This window comes from Gobius niger (assembly GCF_951799975.1).
Source record: "Gobius niger genome assembly, chromosome: 14".
Classification (NCBI taxonomy): domain Eukaryota; kingdom Metazoa; phylum Chordata; class Actinopteri; order Gobiiformes; family Gobiidae; genus Gobius; species Gobius niger.
The window spans coordinates 14,460,138-14,475,357 of NC_136865.1; the positions used below are offsets into that span (position 1 = coordinate 14,460,138).

General features: G+C 40.7%; 1 protein-coding gene across 1 annotated transcript in view; it reads right to left on the reverse strand.

Moving 5' to 3' along the window:
* The window catches only part of col16a1 (collagen, type XVI, alpha 1), a 54,209-nt gene extending 40,498 nt beyond the window's left edge, over positions 1 to 13,711 (reverse strand). The window contains exons 1-4 of the mRNA XM_079570324.1: positions 13,611 to 13,711; positions 5,601 to 5,688; positions 494 to 562; positions 37 to 154 (exon numbers count right to left, since the gene is read on the reverse strand). Coding sequence (XP_079426450.1) covers positions 37 to 154; positions 494 to 562; positions 5,601 to 5,676 — 263 coding nt within the window. The 5' untranslated portion in view covers positions 5,677 to 5,688; positions 13,611 to 13,711. The remainder of the gene's footprint in view (positions 1 to 36; positions 155 to 493; positions 563 to 5,600; positions 5,689 to 13,610) is intronic.
* Between the last annotated feature and the right edge of the window lie 1,509 nt (positions 13,712 to 15,220).

Genomic DNA, 15,220 nt, shown 5'->3' on the forward strand with positions numbered 1-15,220 from the left:
AGAATAGCTCTAGAGAGAGAGGTGTAGCTCACTTACTCAGTGGGACGGATGAGGGCAGTCTTTCCGAGGCGCAGGATGACCGGTCCCTTCGGGTTGCGGATCTTTTTCACATCTTGACTTTTGAGCAGCGAGAAGCGCCTCACTAGATTAAAACCTATCAGCGCAAACATGAAGCCACATCAGCACTCGTGTTGATTTATGTATTTATGCAGGGGGAACACAGATCGGAATTTATGCAGATTTGATTTTTATGCTCCAACATGCAAAGTGCACTAAATCAGAAACAAGCCTTTGAATGATACTGATTCTTGCCCAATTAAAAGTCTTAAAAAAAATCTATACTTGAGTGAGTGGATCTGATTACATTCACTTTTCTAGGATAGTATTTTTGGGGAATTTAAAGCCAATGAGGGTGGGGTAACAATTCAATAAAGGGTATTAGACAAATGTTATAAGCAATACTACAGTACTATTTTGTCTCATGGCTTGTCACCTGTGATGTTTTGCCTCGCCCTTTGGGGAAACCTCCACTCATCCACTTGTATGGATGGGCACAGTTCATCTGTGGGAGAGAGATGAGACACATAGTTCAGTATGTATGCTCTGTATTTGAATGACACTCAGCACTTCGATTCTGACCCAACATACGTTTCAAGCACAAAAGTTGGAGAAGAGAAAACTCGTCTGAGGGGAAAAACCGATGAGATGATGGCAAAGCTGTACAAAGAGGTGCTCAGCCTGGTTTGACTACGTGTCTAGCACAGCGGTTGTCAGACGGGGTAGCCTCCAGTTGATGGATATGTTCTCGCCCTGTCAAACGGGGTTAGGGGGGAAAGTGTTGTCTGTCAGAATGCCTTGCCGGAGCACCAAAGGGAGATGTGAGATGTGAAGAAAATGTAGCCCCAGTGCAGGTAGACGCCGAGCCTGTGAATTACTGCCATCCACAGTTAATTGATCTCTTTGGGGCCGAGGGCACAGGATGTGAGCATGGTGTTCTTCCGGGCGCAAAAAAAGTTTTTTCTTTCCTTTGCACAATGACTGCAACGACGCTGAAGGCATTAGACAAAAATAAGGCGTAATGGTTTTCTCTGAGTGATATGACAGCCGGTACTCAACACTTTCTTCCCTGTGCGTAAAACGCCTTGTAAAATTTGAACTTTGAAAAAGGAAGCAAGTTCTAAGCCATGTTGGTATAGTGGGTACGCTATGAGTCAAAGATAGACAGTTCTTGTGACGCTTGCTTGGAACGTTAGCAGATTTAAGTAAAGGTCCTGCACTACCCGAAGCACTGTATAGGCCTAATCTATATCTAAAAAGCCAGAGCTTTCTTTGCATAATCTCATTTAAAAAACTGACTCAGAAACATGACAAGTGAGCTATTGTGTTTTTGTATCAGGCCCTCGGAAATATTTGGACTTACTTACTTACTGTTGCTGATTTTTGCTGATCAGTGTGTCAGTGGGGTTTGAACACACGGTGCCAAAAGTCACCACCAAACTCTGATCCTGATGCAGCTTTTGTGTGAAGGTCAGTATTGATTCCTGCCACTAAGGCGTGAAAAGGCAAGAGACAGCCTGCAGTTTTCTCCAGAGCATTAAAAATGATACACATTACTGTTTTGGGGTCTTGTTGTGTTCTCTAATGTCATAGCATTTTTTGTTAACAATGCGTGAAATGCCAATATCAACCCTTTTGTAAGAAGGAAAAAGGTAAAACTGGATTTAGTTTGTAGGTTCACAGCTTTAGATATGAAAGAAGAGTAGCTAATGGGGATCTCTATAAAAATATACATAAACATAGATTTTCAGAGAGCATATACATATACAAAACAAAAATTCTATCTATAAAGTCAGCATCAGATTTGTACTTATCAGGTTAACAAAGTGGCTTTTAAACAAAGTGTTTCCATAAGACAGATGACGAGAAGCAGATTATTGTCAGTTCCAGCACTTTGCTACTTTTGGCAGGAGCGATCCTGTGGAGTTGTACCCCTTTCCACTCAAGCTGTGATCAAAGATGCACATTTGCTTGTTCACTGGCTAATTAGAACAGGGCATGAGTATCTCTCCAGGATCCTGCTAGTATCTGGATGTAGCCTTAAAGTGAATGGATGCTCTGAGCTGAGTTCACTTCCTCTTTGATGGGTTGTGTCTGAGTGGTGCCAAGCCAGGTAATGATACCACCACTGACAGCAATAAGGCGCACTGCAGGAGTGCTCCCTAAACTCTACCCTGTGCCAAGGATGCGAAATTAGGAACTTAACTGAACATTTACTGAAGTTGAAAGTACGAGCTATATTGCATGGTAAGCCAGCCAAGAATGATTGATGTGATGACTGTTGAAGTGTGCATGATGTTTATAATTTGTTGTTAATATCTGTCTTGAGTCTTGCAGATAGAAAGTGATCTATACTATAAATGTGAACAAGGTGACCACCTGTCCCTCACTTAGTTGTACTGCATAACAGTGGGATTCACATACGGAATGGCATATGTAGTTTCCATAATCTTTGTATAAAATGTTCACCTTTGGCTATCCTAACTTTCATGGGGTTGTTATATTTTGTGACCCATGGATATCCCTTTGTGTTTTTTGTACTAAAGCAGCCAATGAAACAGTTATGCAACGGCCATAATCTAATATAAGTTTTAATTTCCTGAGTGCGCTCCTCCTTGTCTTGGCACATCTCACAACTTTTACCACTTTTTGAGGAGGTGGTCACCCTGAATGTGAAGTCCAAAAGAGTTAGATTACACTGAGGAAAAAAAAAGTGACAACTTGCAAATCTCATCAGTGGCGCTACATGGACAGAGTTTAAACACATCTTGGTCTGAGGCCAGGGAAACACAGCTCTTGCCAATTAATAGCTAGTTTTATAGTGCACTGTTCTTCCAATAAGTGTTGTAGCTATCACAATAAAGTCTGTATTAAGGCTCAATCCGCTTTTGTTTTATCCAGGTTTTGATAATGATACATCTGCACAAATGCCATTTTATCATGGACTGGTGTGTGCTTTTAATGAGGGAATAACAAGAGGCTCGGCTAGTTATTAAATGTTCCGCTGCAGTGTGACATTCCACAATAATCACCCAGATGTGGAGAACAGATGAAAGTCCTTTTTACTGGGGATCTAATGAAAATGTGGACAGGATCGGGGCATGCTGGGTGATGTAGTAATGATTCACCAAAATGACTCAAAATAGCCCATAGGTGCTGCAGAGATGAGAAGGGAGAATAACAAACTGTAAGGCGGCGCGGGGTTAGCGAGCGCTGCCGTGCTTTTGGGCAAATGAGGCAGACGAGAGTGAACATTCCTGGTTGTTTTCCAGAGATTGCTAAACCACTGAGCGGACTTCAAATGCTACCTCGGGCCAACGTTCAGCTCTCGCGCACTCACTCACAGGCTAGCACTGGACCTCTGACAATTTTACAGGTGATGAATGCACACGTGGGCAAAATGTATTTACAGGGCTTTTCATGCCTGCACAATGTGGTTACTGTGGGGATAGCATGCACAGATTTGATTTGGGGCTGTTTTCATTGTGAGTGGAGCAAGCAGGTGCGGGGTAAATCTGTAGACACTGAAGAATGGAATGGAAAGAGACGATTCAAAGGGACACAGAGCCCATGTTAATTAGGGACTATCAAACTATCAAACTGATAATGTGGTAATAATCACAATATTCAACACTGCACTCAAATAATGCAATGATTTCTCACATTGGGCAGCCATAGTCAAAGAATCATTGTAATAAACATTAAGGCAGTGGCTCTGATGAAAATGAAGGGAATAGAAGGAAAGCTGGACATAAACAAACACATGAGAAAACACATGAACACATGAGATTGACAAGGAAATTGTCCAATATAGATTGAATATAGTTGAACATAGATTGAGATGATCACGTTGTAAACAGAGGAAATGTGTCTGCTGCCACCTCAAATAGGAGAAAAAAGTCTTGGATATAGGTATTTAACGTGGTTTGCTACTTTTGTGTGTTATTAATTACTGTAGTTTGGTGTGTGTGAACAAAAATCGGATTAGACGATGTAAAGCCATTACCAGTATACAATATACTGTTCATAATTCCCAGCTCCCCATAGTTTTACTCAAACCTGCCTTTTTTTTTAACACTAATGTCAGCAAATTAGTGGTAAGCTGAAATTCTGGATGAGTTAGAATAAATACTGTAATATACTGAAAGCGTATGCTTCCTCTGACAAAATGTTGTCGCTGCACTTGAGATAGCAGTTTTTTGGAGCTACTCGGGAGGAGTGGACCCTGGGGAACTCAGAGCTGACTCAGTCGTCTCACAGAAATCCCCATCGAGGGTTTCCCACAGGGGACACTTCTGATCTCTAAGAGCTGTGCCCACCCCCAACTAGCTAGCAAAACACAAAAGAAATGGCTATAAGAAACAACTGCAAGAGTTGTATTTTTGGTACTAAAGTAAGACCACAGTCATAGATTTAGACTTAGGCATAATTTTATGTACAACCTTGCGTGGGCAGAAATCACTTAGTTAAATGTACTGCTTTTACACAGCTTAACCACAGTGGCACTACCACATGAACCGCAGTCAGTCAGCCTCGTAAGATCCCATTATACTCTGTGACTGCAGCCTGTGGACAAATGGGAAACACAGATGTCATCAGGCCTCAGTGGCTTTTAAACTGTGATGACCAAGATTTAAAAAATTACAGCTTTAAGTGCCACTCGGCTCAGAACCAGAGTACTTTGTTCCTTTAAGCTCAGCCATAGACTATGCTACTGCACTGCTAAATTGCACTTAATACAAGCAACCAAGTATAAACATCAGTTGTCCATCCAACCAAATATACTTGGCAAGCTGCTTCTGTAGCCATGTATATATATATATATATATATAGATAGACTGGGGGAACCATAGCTACCATTTTAGTGTCACTTTGCTTGGTACTCTCAACAAATACACAGGCAAATAAAAAAGGTTTCTCACCAGCAGCACAGTGTGAATTGTAAAATGTAATACATGCTGTAAAAGGCAAGAAAAGAAACCTAAACACCCATTTACATTTATCCTAGTGTAAGACATTTGTCCTTGAGGCACAGCGACATCCAATCACACTAGTATCAGCCTTTGCAGGTTTATCATTGCCACTGGAGACTAACTGATGGGAAGTAGGCGTAGCTCGGTCACGAATCTCACAGCCTGCACAAAAACTGTTCAGCTTCCTGCTTTTACATCCACAGCCTCTGTGTCCGGTGATAAAATCTACTACTAACTTGTTCATGCATGCACGGGGGCTTAGGTGGGTGAAGCGTTTCCCCAAAGTAGGACACAGTGACATGGAAAAGCCAGGTGCATGTTTGAAACCCCTCCCTTAGATCAGGGAGTAACAACCTAAAAAAAAGTTGTAAAACAAAACAGCAGGAGTTCAGCTTCTTTTTGCAGGTAAAACGCAATAATACTTGCATCATGTTGTTATCATCATTTATTGTGTTTACACTCGTCGTACCTTCAGATTGATTACGCAGGAAACCAAAGAGTTGTTCACCACATATGTAACAGAGACCAAATATTCCCATGACATTATTGATTGTGCTGCACACTACTCACCTTGTGTTTCTGTCACCGGCTCACATGATCCAATGCTAAGCGCCAGGAGTGTCAGTGAAGAGCAGAGAAGCCACATGGTCCCACTTCTCTAAAAATCAGAAACAGAAAAACTCAGTAAGTGATTCTGCTTCTTTCATTTTGACCCCACATCACCACCCGGCTTCCTCGGCGCGTCGACAGCTGCGCGTTCTGCTTGACTCCTAAATAGGCGTTGATGTATATTTATGAGTCAGTCACGGCTGCTGTGCTAATTATGTGATATGATGCAGGCTTTGTTAGTGGCATACGAATTAACCTTAATGTCTCTCATTAAGGAGTGTTACTCTATAAAGTCTGATCATAGTCATTATTCTGTCCATCTGCTTGGCCTTTGCTGGGCAGCTGTGAGACTCCCACACGCGCTCTTGCACACCCACACTCGAACATGGCAAATGACCACTCCACAACTGCACAAGAAACTTTTGTTGTTAATATTGCACACTGCTGAAGCAAAGAAAAGAAGGCAGACAGAAGGCACAGACAGTGGGGCCAAAACACATAAACACATCTGGAGATGATTGTGCTTGGATTCTTGCTTGCTTCCACGTGGCTCCACAACAGAGACATTGAAATGCAAATTGCCATCAAATCTAGTCTGTTTAACTCCCTAACCTTACCTTATCGGGGGAAAAGTAACCAAAACTTGTATTGTTCCATCATTCACTACTCGGATGAAGAATAATGTGTCATTTAGAGAAGAATGTCTACTGAAGCACTGATTTATCGTTTTAAGCAATGTCATTGTAATCTCAATCATTTTTGTTATACAGCAACAACATATGGCAAATACCAAAATCATTTTTTCAATATTGTTGTGCTCTTTTTTCCCCTGAACACCTGATAAACCAATACAAAGTTAGCAGCATTGCATTTGTACTGTTAACGTTGCCAAAAATGGAAGTGTTTAAGCAGAACTAAGTAACTCATGCCCCTTGAGGCCATAAGCGCCACTGCAGGTGTCGTAGCATGTTGCGTTTTTTTACTCATTAATTGTCCATGAGACTAAATACTACCCTGACAGAAAAGACAAAGGGAGAGAGGGATATTGTACATCCAATTACACAATGGAGATAATTGTTTTCACTCAAACTTGGCTATAAATACTGTTTAAGTGGCGCTAGCCGGCAGTTAGTTTTTCCCGTTAGCCTGTTAACTTCTTCGCGATTGTATTGGTGTGTATTGGTGGCTCCGACCGAGAGCAGTGAAAGTTGTAAGCATGGTTTTCTGTCCAGAGACACCAGGGGTAGATGAAAGACCCGCCATTCATCCCATTAACACTTAAATTACCCCCAGAGGGACTATGAAAAGAATTTATTAAGGTAAACAAGTTACTTAGTACTGCTTTAATAAGTGGGTGGATCAGACCAAAATAGGAATATGTGAATACGTTAGTTAGTTTTGAAAGTAACAATCCTCCTTTAATTCTAATGTTTACCACAACTGTGTATGTTTTCCTACACCATTTCATTAAGTTTTAACAGATGAGCAGCATGCAGATAATAGCCTTGGCAATGTCTTGAGTTTCAATTCATTAATGCAAAACACATCAGTATTGGATTGTTATTGCAACACTATTCCTAATATTACTTGGTACCAGATGGGAACTAAATCTCAGGTATTGCACATTGCAAAGAAGCTGAATTATTCTGTTAACACTTGTAACATATCTTGTTTGATTTTGATTGATATAATCACAAAACATAAACAATAATGCAACAGTATTGGTTTTAAGTTAAAAATGTATACCACTTGTAAGAAATATACACACAAATCCACACGCATGTAAATAGATTTGGGCCCTCCCCTCACTTGTATCAACATAGTCCCTATGACCCGGTCCTGCCCCCCTGTGTAAGGACACCATAAGTCTGCCATGTTTACTGATAGAGCTGGAGACCTAAGCCCGGCAATGAGGCAAGCAGGCTGTCTCTAAGCACACACCTGTCCCGTCTGCCAAGAGAGGTGACCCCAGTGTTCCCAGGGGGTCTGTGGAGTTGTGGTCCCTGACTGACTGTGGGCACACTTTGCATGAAACAAAGCCTCACAGTGGAGCAAAGTTTTAGCTGGGGATATTTCACATTATTTGCAAATATTAGAGTGAACATTGTTTTGACACACGGTAGCTTAAAATATGCAAAAGTTAAATTTTAATCATGATTTTCCTAATTTAGTTCCATTTTAGCAGATTGTTTTTTTTTACGTTAATTGAAAAAAAAAGAAGAAAAAAAAAAGATTTTGGCTTTTAATTAATAGAAGATTCTGTCTTGACGTGGTTTACTAATGCAATAACATTAATATGGCAAGATTTAAGTAAATTTTCTGCTGTTTTTCTCACATTGTGCATAATTAATTGTCACACATGAATCAGATCTTAATCATTATATATCATGTGCATTTAAACCAGTTGTTTACGAGTGGAACAAATAATCATGTATGTTACATTTTATCTAACTATATGATTTAGATGATGTAATCCCTCTGAGTAAACATTCCACCTACTATCTGCTAGTGTTCATTTTTTTTATTAGAAGAAAAACAATGTGTTAATTGTAAACAAAGCGTTAAAAACAAAATCCTGAGAATCCTAGTGTGTCTATTGTGTTAAGCCGCTGGAAGGTTAATCAAAGGCTAAGACGACTTGGTTTACACACAGTGCAGCTGAAGCCATTATTACAGGCTTCATGGCCTATGATCACAGTAATGGGAAAGCTCCTGCAGTACATAGCGCATAATGCATCAGTCCAGAAAGCACATGCTGAAGGAAAAGTTTCACCTCGTTGCTGTTATTATCTGGCAGGAATCCAATCCGTTTTAATAGCCTTTCTAATATGTCCTACAGTGAATGTCTCCTTTGCTACTTTCCTAAGGTCCGGCCACAGCTGTAGAGCCACCCAGCTGGATTCAAGCGATAAAGGAAGAAGTGCAGGGTTAGGTCACTGAGAGCTGGCCCTATGCCCGGTAAGCCATGGAGGACTCAGGCAGTGTGAGATAGGAAAACAATTACAAGTTTGAAAACTTACAAAAAGATAAGCACCCTGACCAAAACCACTGACTGCCATCAAATTTCTCCAACATCCGAGCGCGATATGGGATGACTCACTGCTCACTGACCTGTCATAGCTTAATCATTACGTCTAGATGTCAGATTGTTTGTTCATTTCTCAATTGGAACCAGTAAATGCAACTTAACAAACTATATACTAAACTGCGAAATAATGCAACTACAAAGCATAACACGTACCCACACCTCCCTGAAAACTGGAGAGGGCATGCTATAGAAAGGGATCTTGCATTGTCATCTGCAGATAGGGGTGAAGACAGTGAAGCTAACATCCAGTCCTTGATGGAGCTTTAGAACAGCAGGGGGGAAGGGGAGAGACTCATCCAGGTAGGAGGGTTTCGGGCTCCATAGGTCACTCAGACATTGTGAAGGTCGGTCAGTCATGACTGTGGCATCGACCAACCAGTGGACAGGCATTTGAAGTAACTGCCCTGATACAAATAAATTCATAATGCTCAGAAATATTACTTGTAGTGCATGTGACAGGCTTTAATGCTTTTGAAAATATGATTTGTTCAGATGGTTGACATCAGTTGCAAGTTCATCCATTGCAGAATTATCATTTTATTTCAGTGAAGCAGCAATTTTAATGAAGAAATGTTGGACAGAAGAGTTCTTTTTATTTGAATTTGAATGACTCATTTCCCATTGACTTAACATGGTCGACACGACAACCATTTAAAATTGTCAACCTTCATCTATGTCACTTCCTGTCGGTGTCCAATAAGGAAGTGAAGCTATAAACATATCACAATAATGGCCAAACTAAAGAAAGCTGGGTACATCCTTTAGCATCCTAAATATAATGTTTTATGTTTTAGCCAAAATTGTAATTCTAATGTGTCATATGCACTATAAGAGTTTTTTTTTTTTTCCTCGTATAAGTGTCCATAATGATGACTTATTCGCCTTGTATGCATTATTTACTTTCCAATATTTCTTTGCATCCAGCCGTTATAGTCCCTCATCATAAATACGCAGGGAAGGAAAGATGACAATGACTTGTATAGCACCTTTCACAGACATAGTCACAAAGCGCTTTACAATTTTTGCATCCACTCCACAGTGAGCTACAGCTGCCATATGGGACAGACAGACAGAAGGGCATCTGCGCACATCTCCGACCACCATTCATTCATTCACTCACACATCATTCATCCTGGTCTATTGTATAAGTTTTTAGTGGTAGGGGAAAACCGGAGCACCTGGAGGAAACCTACTCAGGTACAAGGAGAACCTGCAAACTCCACATAGAAAGACCCGGCCTGGTCCTGAATCGGACCCTTCTTGCTGTGAAGCACGAGAGCTAATCGCTGAGCCACCGTGCCGCCCAATTACCAAAGTGTGGTAATTTAATTCTCAGTTCAGTTGCTCATTAGCTTCCATTCAAATGTTTAATATTTGATTGATGTTGTTTTAATCGCGTTGTTTCGGCTGCATATGCTCAATTGGCACCTGTGATGAGAATAGCAACTACCGTGATGTACTGCTCGATTGGCTGACTAAATATTTGATTCGGCGTTATGTTTTTTTCGAAAGCGGCATTGCTTCGTTTAGTATGCTGTGAAAAAGAAATAAAAAGATGTTACAAGGAGCTATATTGCATTTAACCATTGCATGAAAGTGATGTCTGTGACTGATTTAGTGCTACAGTATTTCCTTCACATATAGCATCATATAGATCCTTGCACAGTCCATGATAAATGCAGCGCTCCATTTATTGTTGTGGCTTATTTCATCATTGTTGCCATCACTTACAAAGGAGTCTCACCGCTTAGAAGTGACAGAATGGAATCAGTTGTGGGCCAACTTAAAAGTGCATAATAGTTACGAATCTAGGAGAGATGGAATACAGTATTTAAGGCTAGATTTTGAGCCTTCTGATGCAATGTTGTTGCCGGGGTCTCCTCCCAAGATCAAGTCTCTCTACCTTTCCCAGAATTCAATCTTGTGAGGAAAGGGAAGGGAATCTTGTTCTTATTGCGTTTTTCACTTGACACAAATCACCCAAAGTGCTTCACAGAGGCTCATTTCATTCAGGGTTATTTCATTCACTTCATTTTTGTGTGGTGACAAGCTACGTAACATAGCCACAGTTGCCCTTGGGGTAGAGGGCTTCACACATCTGCGCCAACAAACCCTTTGATTACCACCAACCACTCACCCAGGCTTCCCTCACGGTCTCCCATCCAGCAACATACTTACCAGGCCTGGGCCATTTAAGCAAGGATTTATGTTGTGTGTACTCCTTGGAATTCCAAGGCAAATCCGAGTACTAAGGCTTAAACTTGTTAAACTTTAACATGAACTCTCAACTCAAACCTTCCCTAATGATTATTTAAGAAACAATGTACTGTTTTAGTTATCTTTCCAAATAAGCACATTTTGAAGTTGAAGTAAAACCGGAATGTTGTGGCTTTTTCCCTTTTCCCTCTATCCCACTCTGTCCTCTGCTGCAGGAAGATTGATGGACAGCTCACTTACAAGGTATTTGCCTCCAATCTCAGCAAGTCTTACACACAAACACAAGCAAAGAGCGCTTTTGCAGCCGGGGTAAGAAAACAAGCTCCTGATCAGCGTGTTGAGTCATGACCTCTATTGAAGTCTGCGAAAGAGCACCTTTTCTAGCGACGGATGTCTGTGGGAGTAGGAGGAGGAGAAAATCTGACTGAAAATCTACTGTGATGCTGAAGGCTTGAATAATGCATGGGCAAGGAGATGCACAGCTGCTCATATACTGTCAGTCCACCACATTCATAAATACTGAGCGCCACAGCAGGTGGAGGTAAATAGAGACGTAGCCGGGAAATATATGAGTAATGTTTTAACATGCTAAATAATGCAGACGCGCAAGACAGTGCTGTTCCCAAGCCTGGATTGAATAAGGAAGGGCTTCTCATGTAAAAGGTAGAAGATTTACTGTGGCAAGCACATTATGTAAGTGTAATGGCTATTTTCCACTGGCTCATACTCAGTTTTAAATACACACCGATTTCACTATTTTTTGCAAATTTGGAACGCGGAAAAGAGTCAGAATCCATAGTAACACCAGAAAGATATTATGCATGATGCACTTTGACGCAGCCACTGTCATATTATTGTCTATTTATGTACAATGTCTCCAATGGAAAATGGCTGAGGCAACTATAGTCATGCCCAATGGGTAGCAGATGTTAGAATTGCCTTCAAAACAAACTATTTTTTGCTGGCCTGTTTCAACACAGAATTCCAGCAGAGTAGAGCTAAACAGGCCTTGAAGCTTTGATATCAACAATTCATTACAACTGACCAGAAGGCACAGGAAACAGACTTTAAAAACTAGGACAGCCATAACAACTTTCTCAAACAAGTTTTTACTAGTTGCACATTCCTGCAGTGATAGTAAAACTTTGTCCATTTACTTCCATGTGTACCACTGAAACAGAGAAAAATCAATCATCTTACAGATTTTACTATTGGAGACAACCAGAACAACATTATCACTTCTAATAATACAGAAGAGACTGATGTAAAGGAAATGGAAACTTGGCAATTTTGCCCGACTATTATTCAGAGTTACTGAAGTGCAGCTGCAGCAAGTTTTTACTAGCTCCAGTATGGAGGCCGTTTTTGAATATTTGCCAGAGTGCACAGACAGAGACTCTAGGCACAAAAAAACCCCAGCTTCGTTTTGCTTAAACCTGTGACGTAAAGAGAGGCCTGTTCTGATGACATAAGCAAAGATGGCTCCAATTTTGGGTAGTTCAGCCTCAGGGTCAAACTGCGTATCAAAGTTGAGTATATAAGATGCATGTAGGCTATTTAGTCCTATTTACTGGTAACGTTTGAGTTAAATTGACTTCTATGAGGGTTTAATCATGTAAGTGTTTGAGTATGCTCCACTATGTATGTTTATGTGTTAGTGTGTGTTAGTACTAGATTGATTGATTGACCGAGTGAGTGCAGTGAAGTGAAGAGGAAAACGTTTTGCAATTTCACATTCACTTTTTAGACTGCTTACACTAAAACGTAAATGAAAAACTTCTTTTTAGTATGTATTTCCACAAAATTAAACAATGTTATTCTGAAGGGCCCTTTTTCTACATTATGGCTATTCTAATTTTTAACCTGCATTTCTGACCCGTTCTAAAAAAAAAAAAAGTTTTCTAAGAGTAACAATAGCAGTACATAAAAGTATGTGCAGGGCGGTGTTAAACTTTCCATATTCTCCTTGCAGCAGGTTAAGTGAGCACCTCTTAATGCAGTTAACTTCAAGGACACCGATTTGTATCGTTAACCGTGCTCCATTCCCCAGGGGCCGCTGCTAAGAAACAGCGATCTGTCATTGCAAAGAGGAAAACGATATCCCCTGAGAGTAACCCTGAAGGAATCCCTACTATTAAAAAAGCCCTGGATCTCATCATTGTGCTAAACAGGTGAAAACAGATCAGCAATGCAACAGAGTCTGTAGAGTTCTGTGAGGAGCCTTTGGGACTTTTGCGGAGGGGAAGGGGGTGTAGGGACAGGATGCAAAACCCCTCAAAACATGGACTCGCTGGGTGATGAGCAAAACAGATGTCACTGTGGCTTCCTTTTAACATGAAACTTTACTGTTAAATGTTTTTTTAAATGAGATAGAGTGCATGCTAACTTGCAAGTGGCTAAAATATGTGTTCACTTTGCTTAAAGAGATGCCGGCAAGTCACAGTGGTATACGACTACAACGGTCTGTCTACCATAGTTATTAGTAATGTCTGGCTTCAACACTGGAAGATTTAAGTCATGCCACATGTGGAAAATCCAGAGAGCAGAGTGTAACTTTTGTTTTAACCTGTGATGTCAACTGACTTATATACTTCAGCAACATAAAATGTCACAGGCAGTACAATCCCCTATGAAACAAAACTAAAACATCAACAAAACGTACAAACCTTCAAAGACAGACTGATCCAAAAGTTTATATCCACATGTAGCAACACATCCAAGCGCTAAAGGTTCTGGGGCTACGTCAGCACAATGCAAATCCAGTAAGGTCCTTTTTGGATGTCTTTCTTTCTGGGTTAAGGGAAAGAAGATGGAAGAAAAAAAAAAAGTTGCTGTGAGATTGTTTCAACTTTTCCTCCCCTCCCCTTTCACTCAAAGCCTCAGCCCACTCTCTTTTCTCTCTCTGTCTCCCACTTTTCCGTGTCTTGAGAGTGTCGTATTACTCCTGTCCAGCCCCTCTCTCTTCCAGAGCCCCCGCTGAACTCCTCATTGGGATATGTCTGGGTGAAGCTGTAATGACATCATGCTTCCTTCAGGGCCTTTCCTAATCTTGACTTTTTCCAGGCGTTTCACACTGTCTCCACATCTCCTCCAATTCAAACAGTTTGATTCATGCACTATTGATGATACTTCAGCTTCTTCTGGTGATTTTATTCATGTTTTAGTAATGTTTGGTGTTTTGTGCTTACATGGTTTGCAGCCAGTAATATAATCCAATGTTGGTCCATGCTAGAATCTTAGACTTGCGAGGTTGAATATTTTACAAGGTGTGAAAGATGTGTGAACCACTGGTTTAATACGTTACTTGTACAGACAGACTTGTACATTTCAGAAAGGCTATTCTTCATAGTAGTGGTAGTTACTGAGTATTTATAATTTTCAAGTTCTTAACCTTTTCCACCTCTGACTGTTGACCCCCTGACATCAGTGCTGCTGATACAACTGCTACTCCTATAACACTCCTGAAATGACTGCCCACAAAGAAGTATGTGGTGTCTTCTCTGTCCCCACATCATTCCTGACATAATTTCCTTGGGCCAGTAACTTACTCTCTTTAAACTGCAACTCAACATAACATACATATGGCAGAGAAGAATGAATTAGCTCGCTCCAAATACATTGATGAATGGCCGAGGTCCTTGACATCCATATTGTTTTATCGCAGGATTTTATTGTGTATACCTTTAATGTGGCCTCTAAAGTCGCATTTGACCGTACAGAAACACTTCTACTAATAGCCACATAAATCCTACCGTTATTGTCGGTAAATAAACGGTCCAGGTTCTGAATAAATGTCTATTTGAGGGGTTGATTTATGGAGCCTCCCATGGGGTTTGGCTGGATATGCACTGTACAATTTTCCATTATTGCACTGTACAATATTCCATTATTGTCAGAAGCCTTCCAAGATTTTGTCCTCACACCATCTTCCGCACCATCTTCTTTCAGGAACAAACGTGTGTACATGTTCCGGCACTCTCCGGGTAGCTGTCAGCACATGTTTGACCTGGATGTAACCTCTTTTACTGTACACGCTGGAAGAAATTAGGCCACGTGGTGGTAGCCTGAGCAGCATGTGGGACCAGTCTGTTTGCATGTGTGTATTTGCTGCAGTGCTGCTATTCAAATGTACCATTTTAATAAAGTATGCCCCTTTAATACATACATTTTTTCCTGTCAACTTTAAACTTTAGTATTAATGACTGAAAATAACATCAAGGTCTGAAAAGTGGATCAGTTGGAAACCTTCCAGCATGATTCATTATTTTTGGCAAAT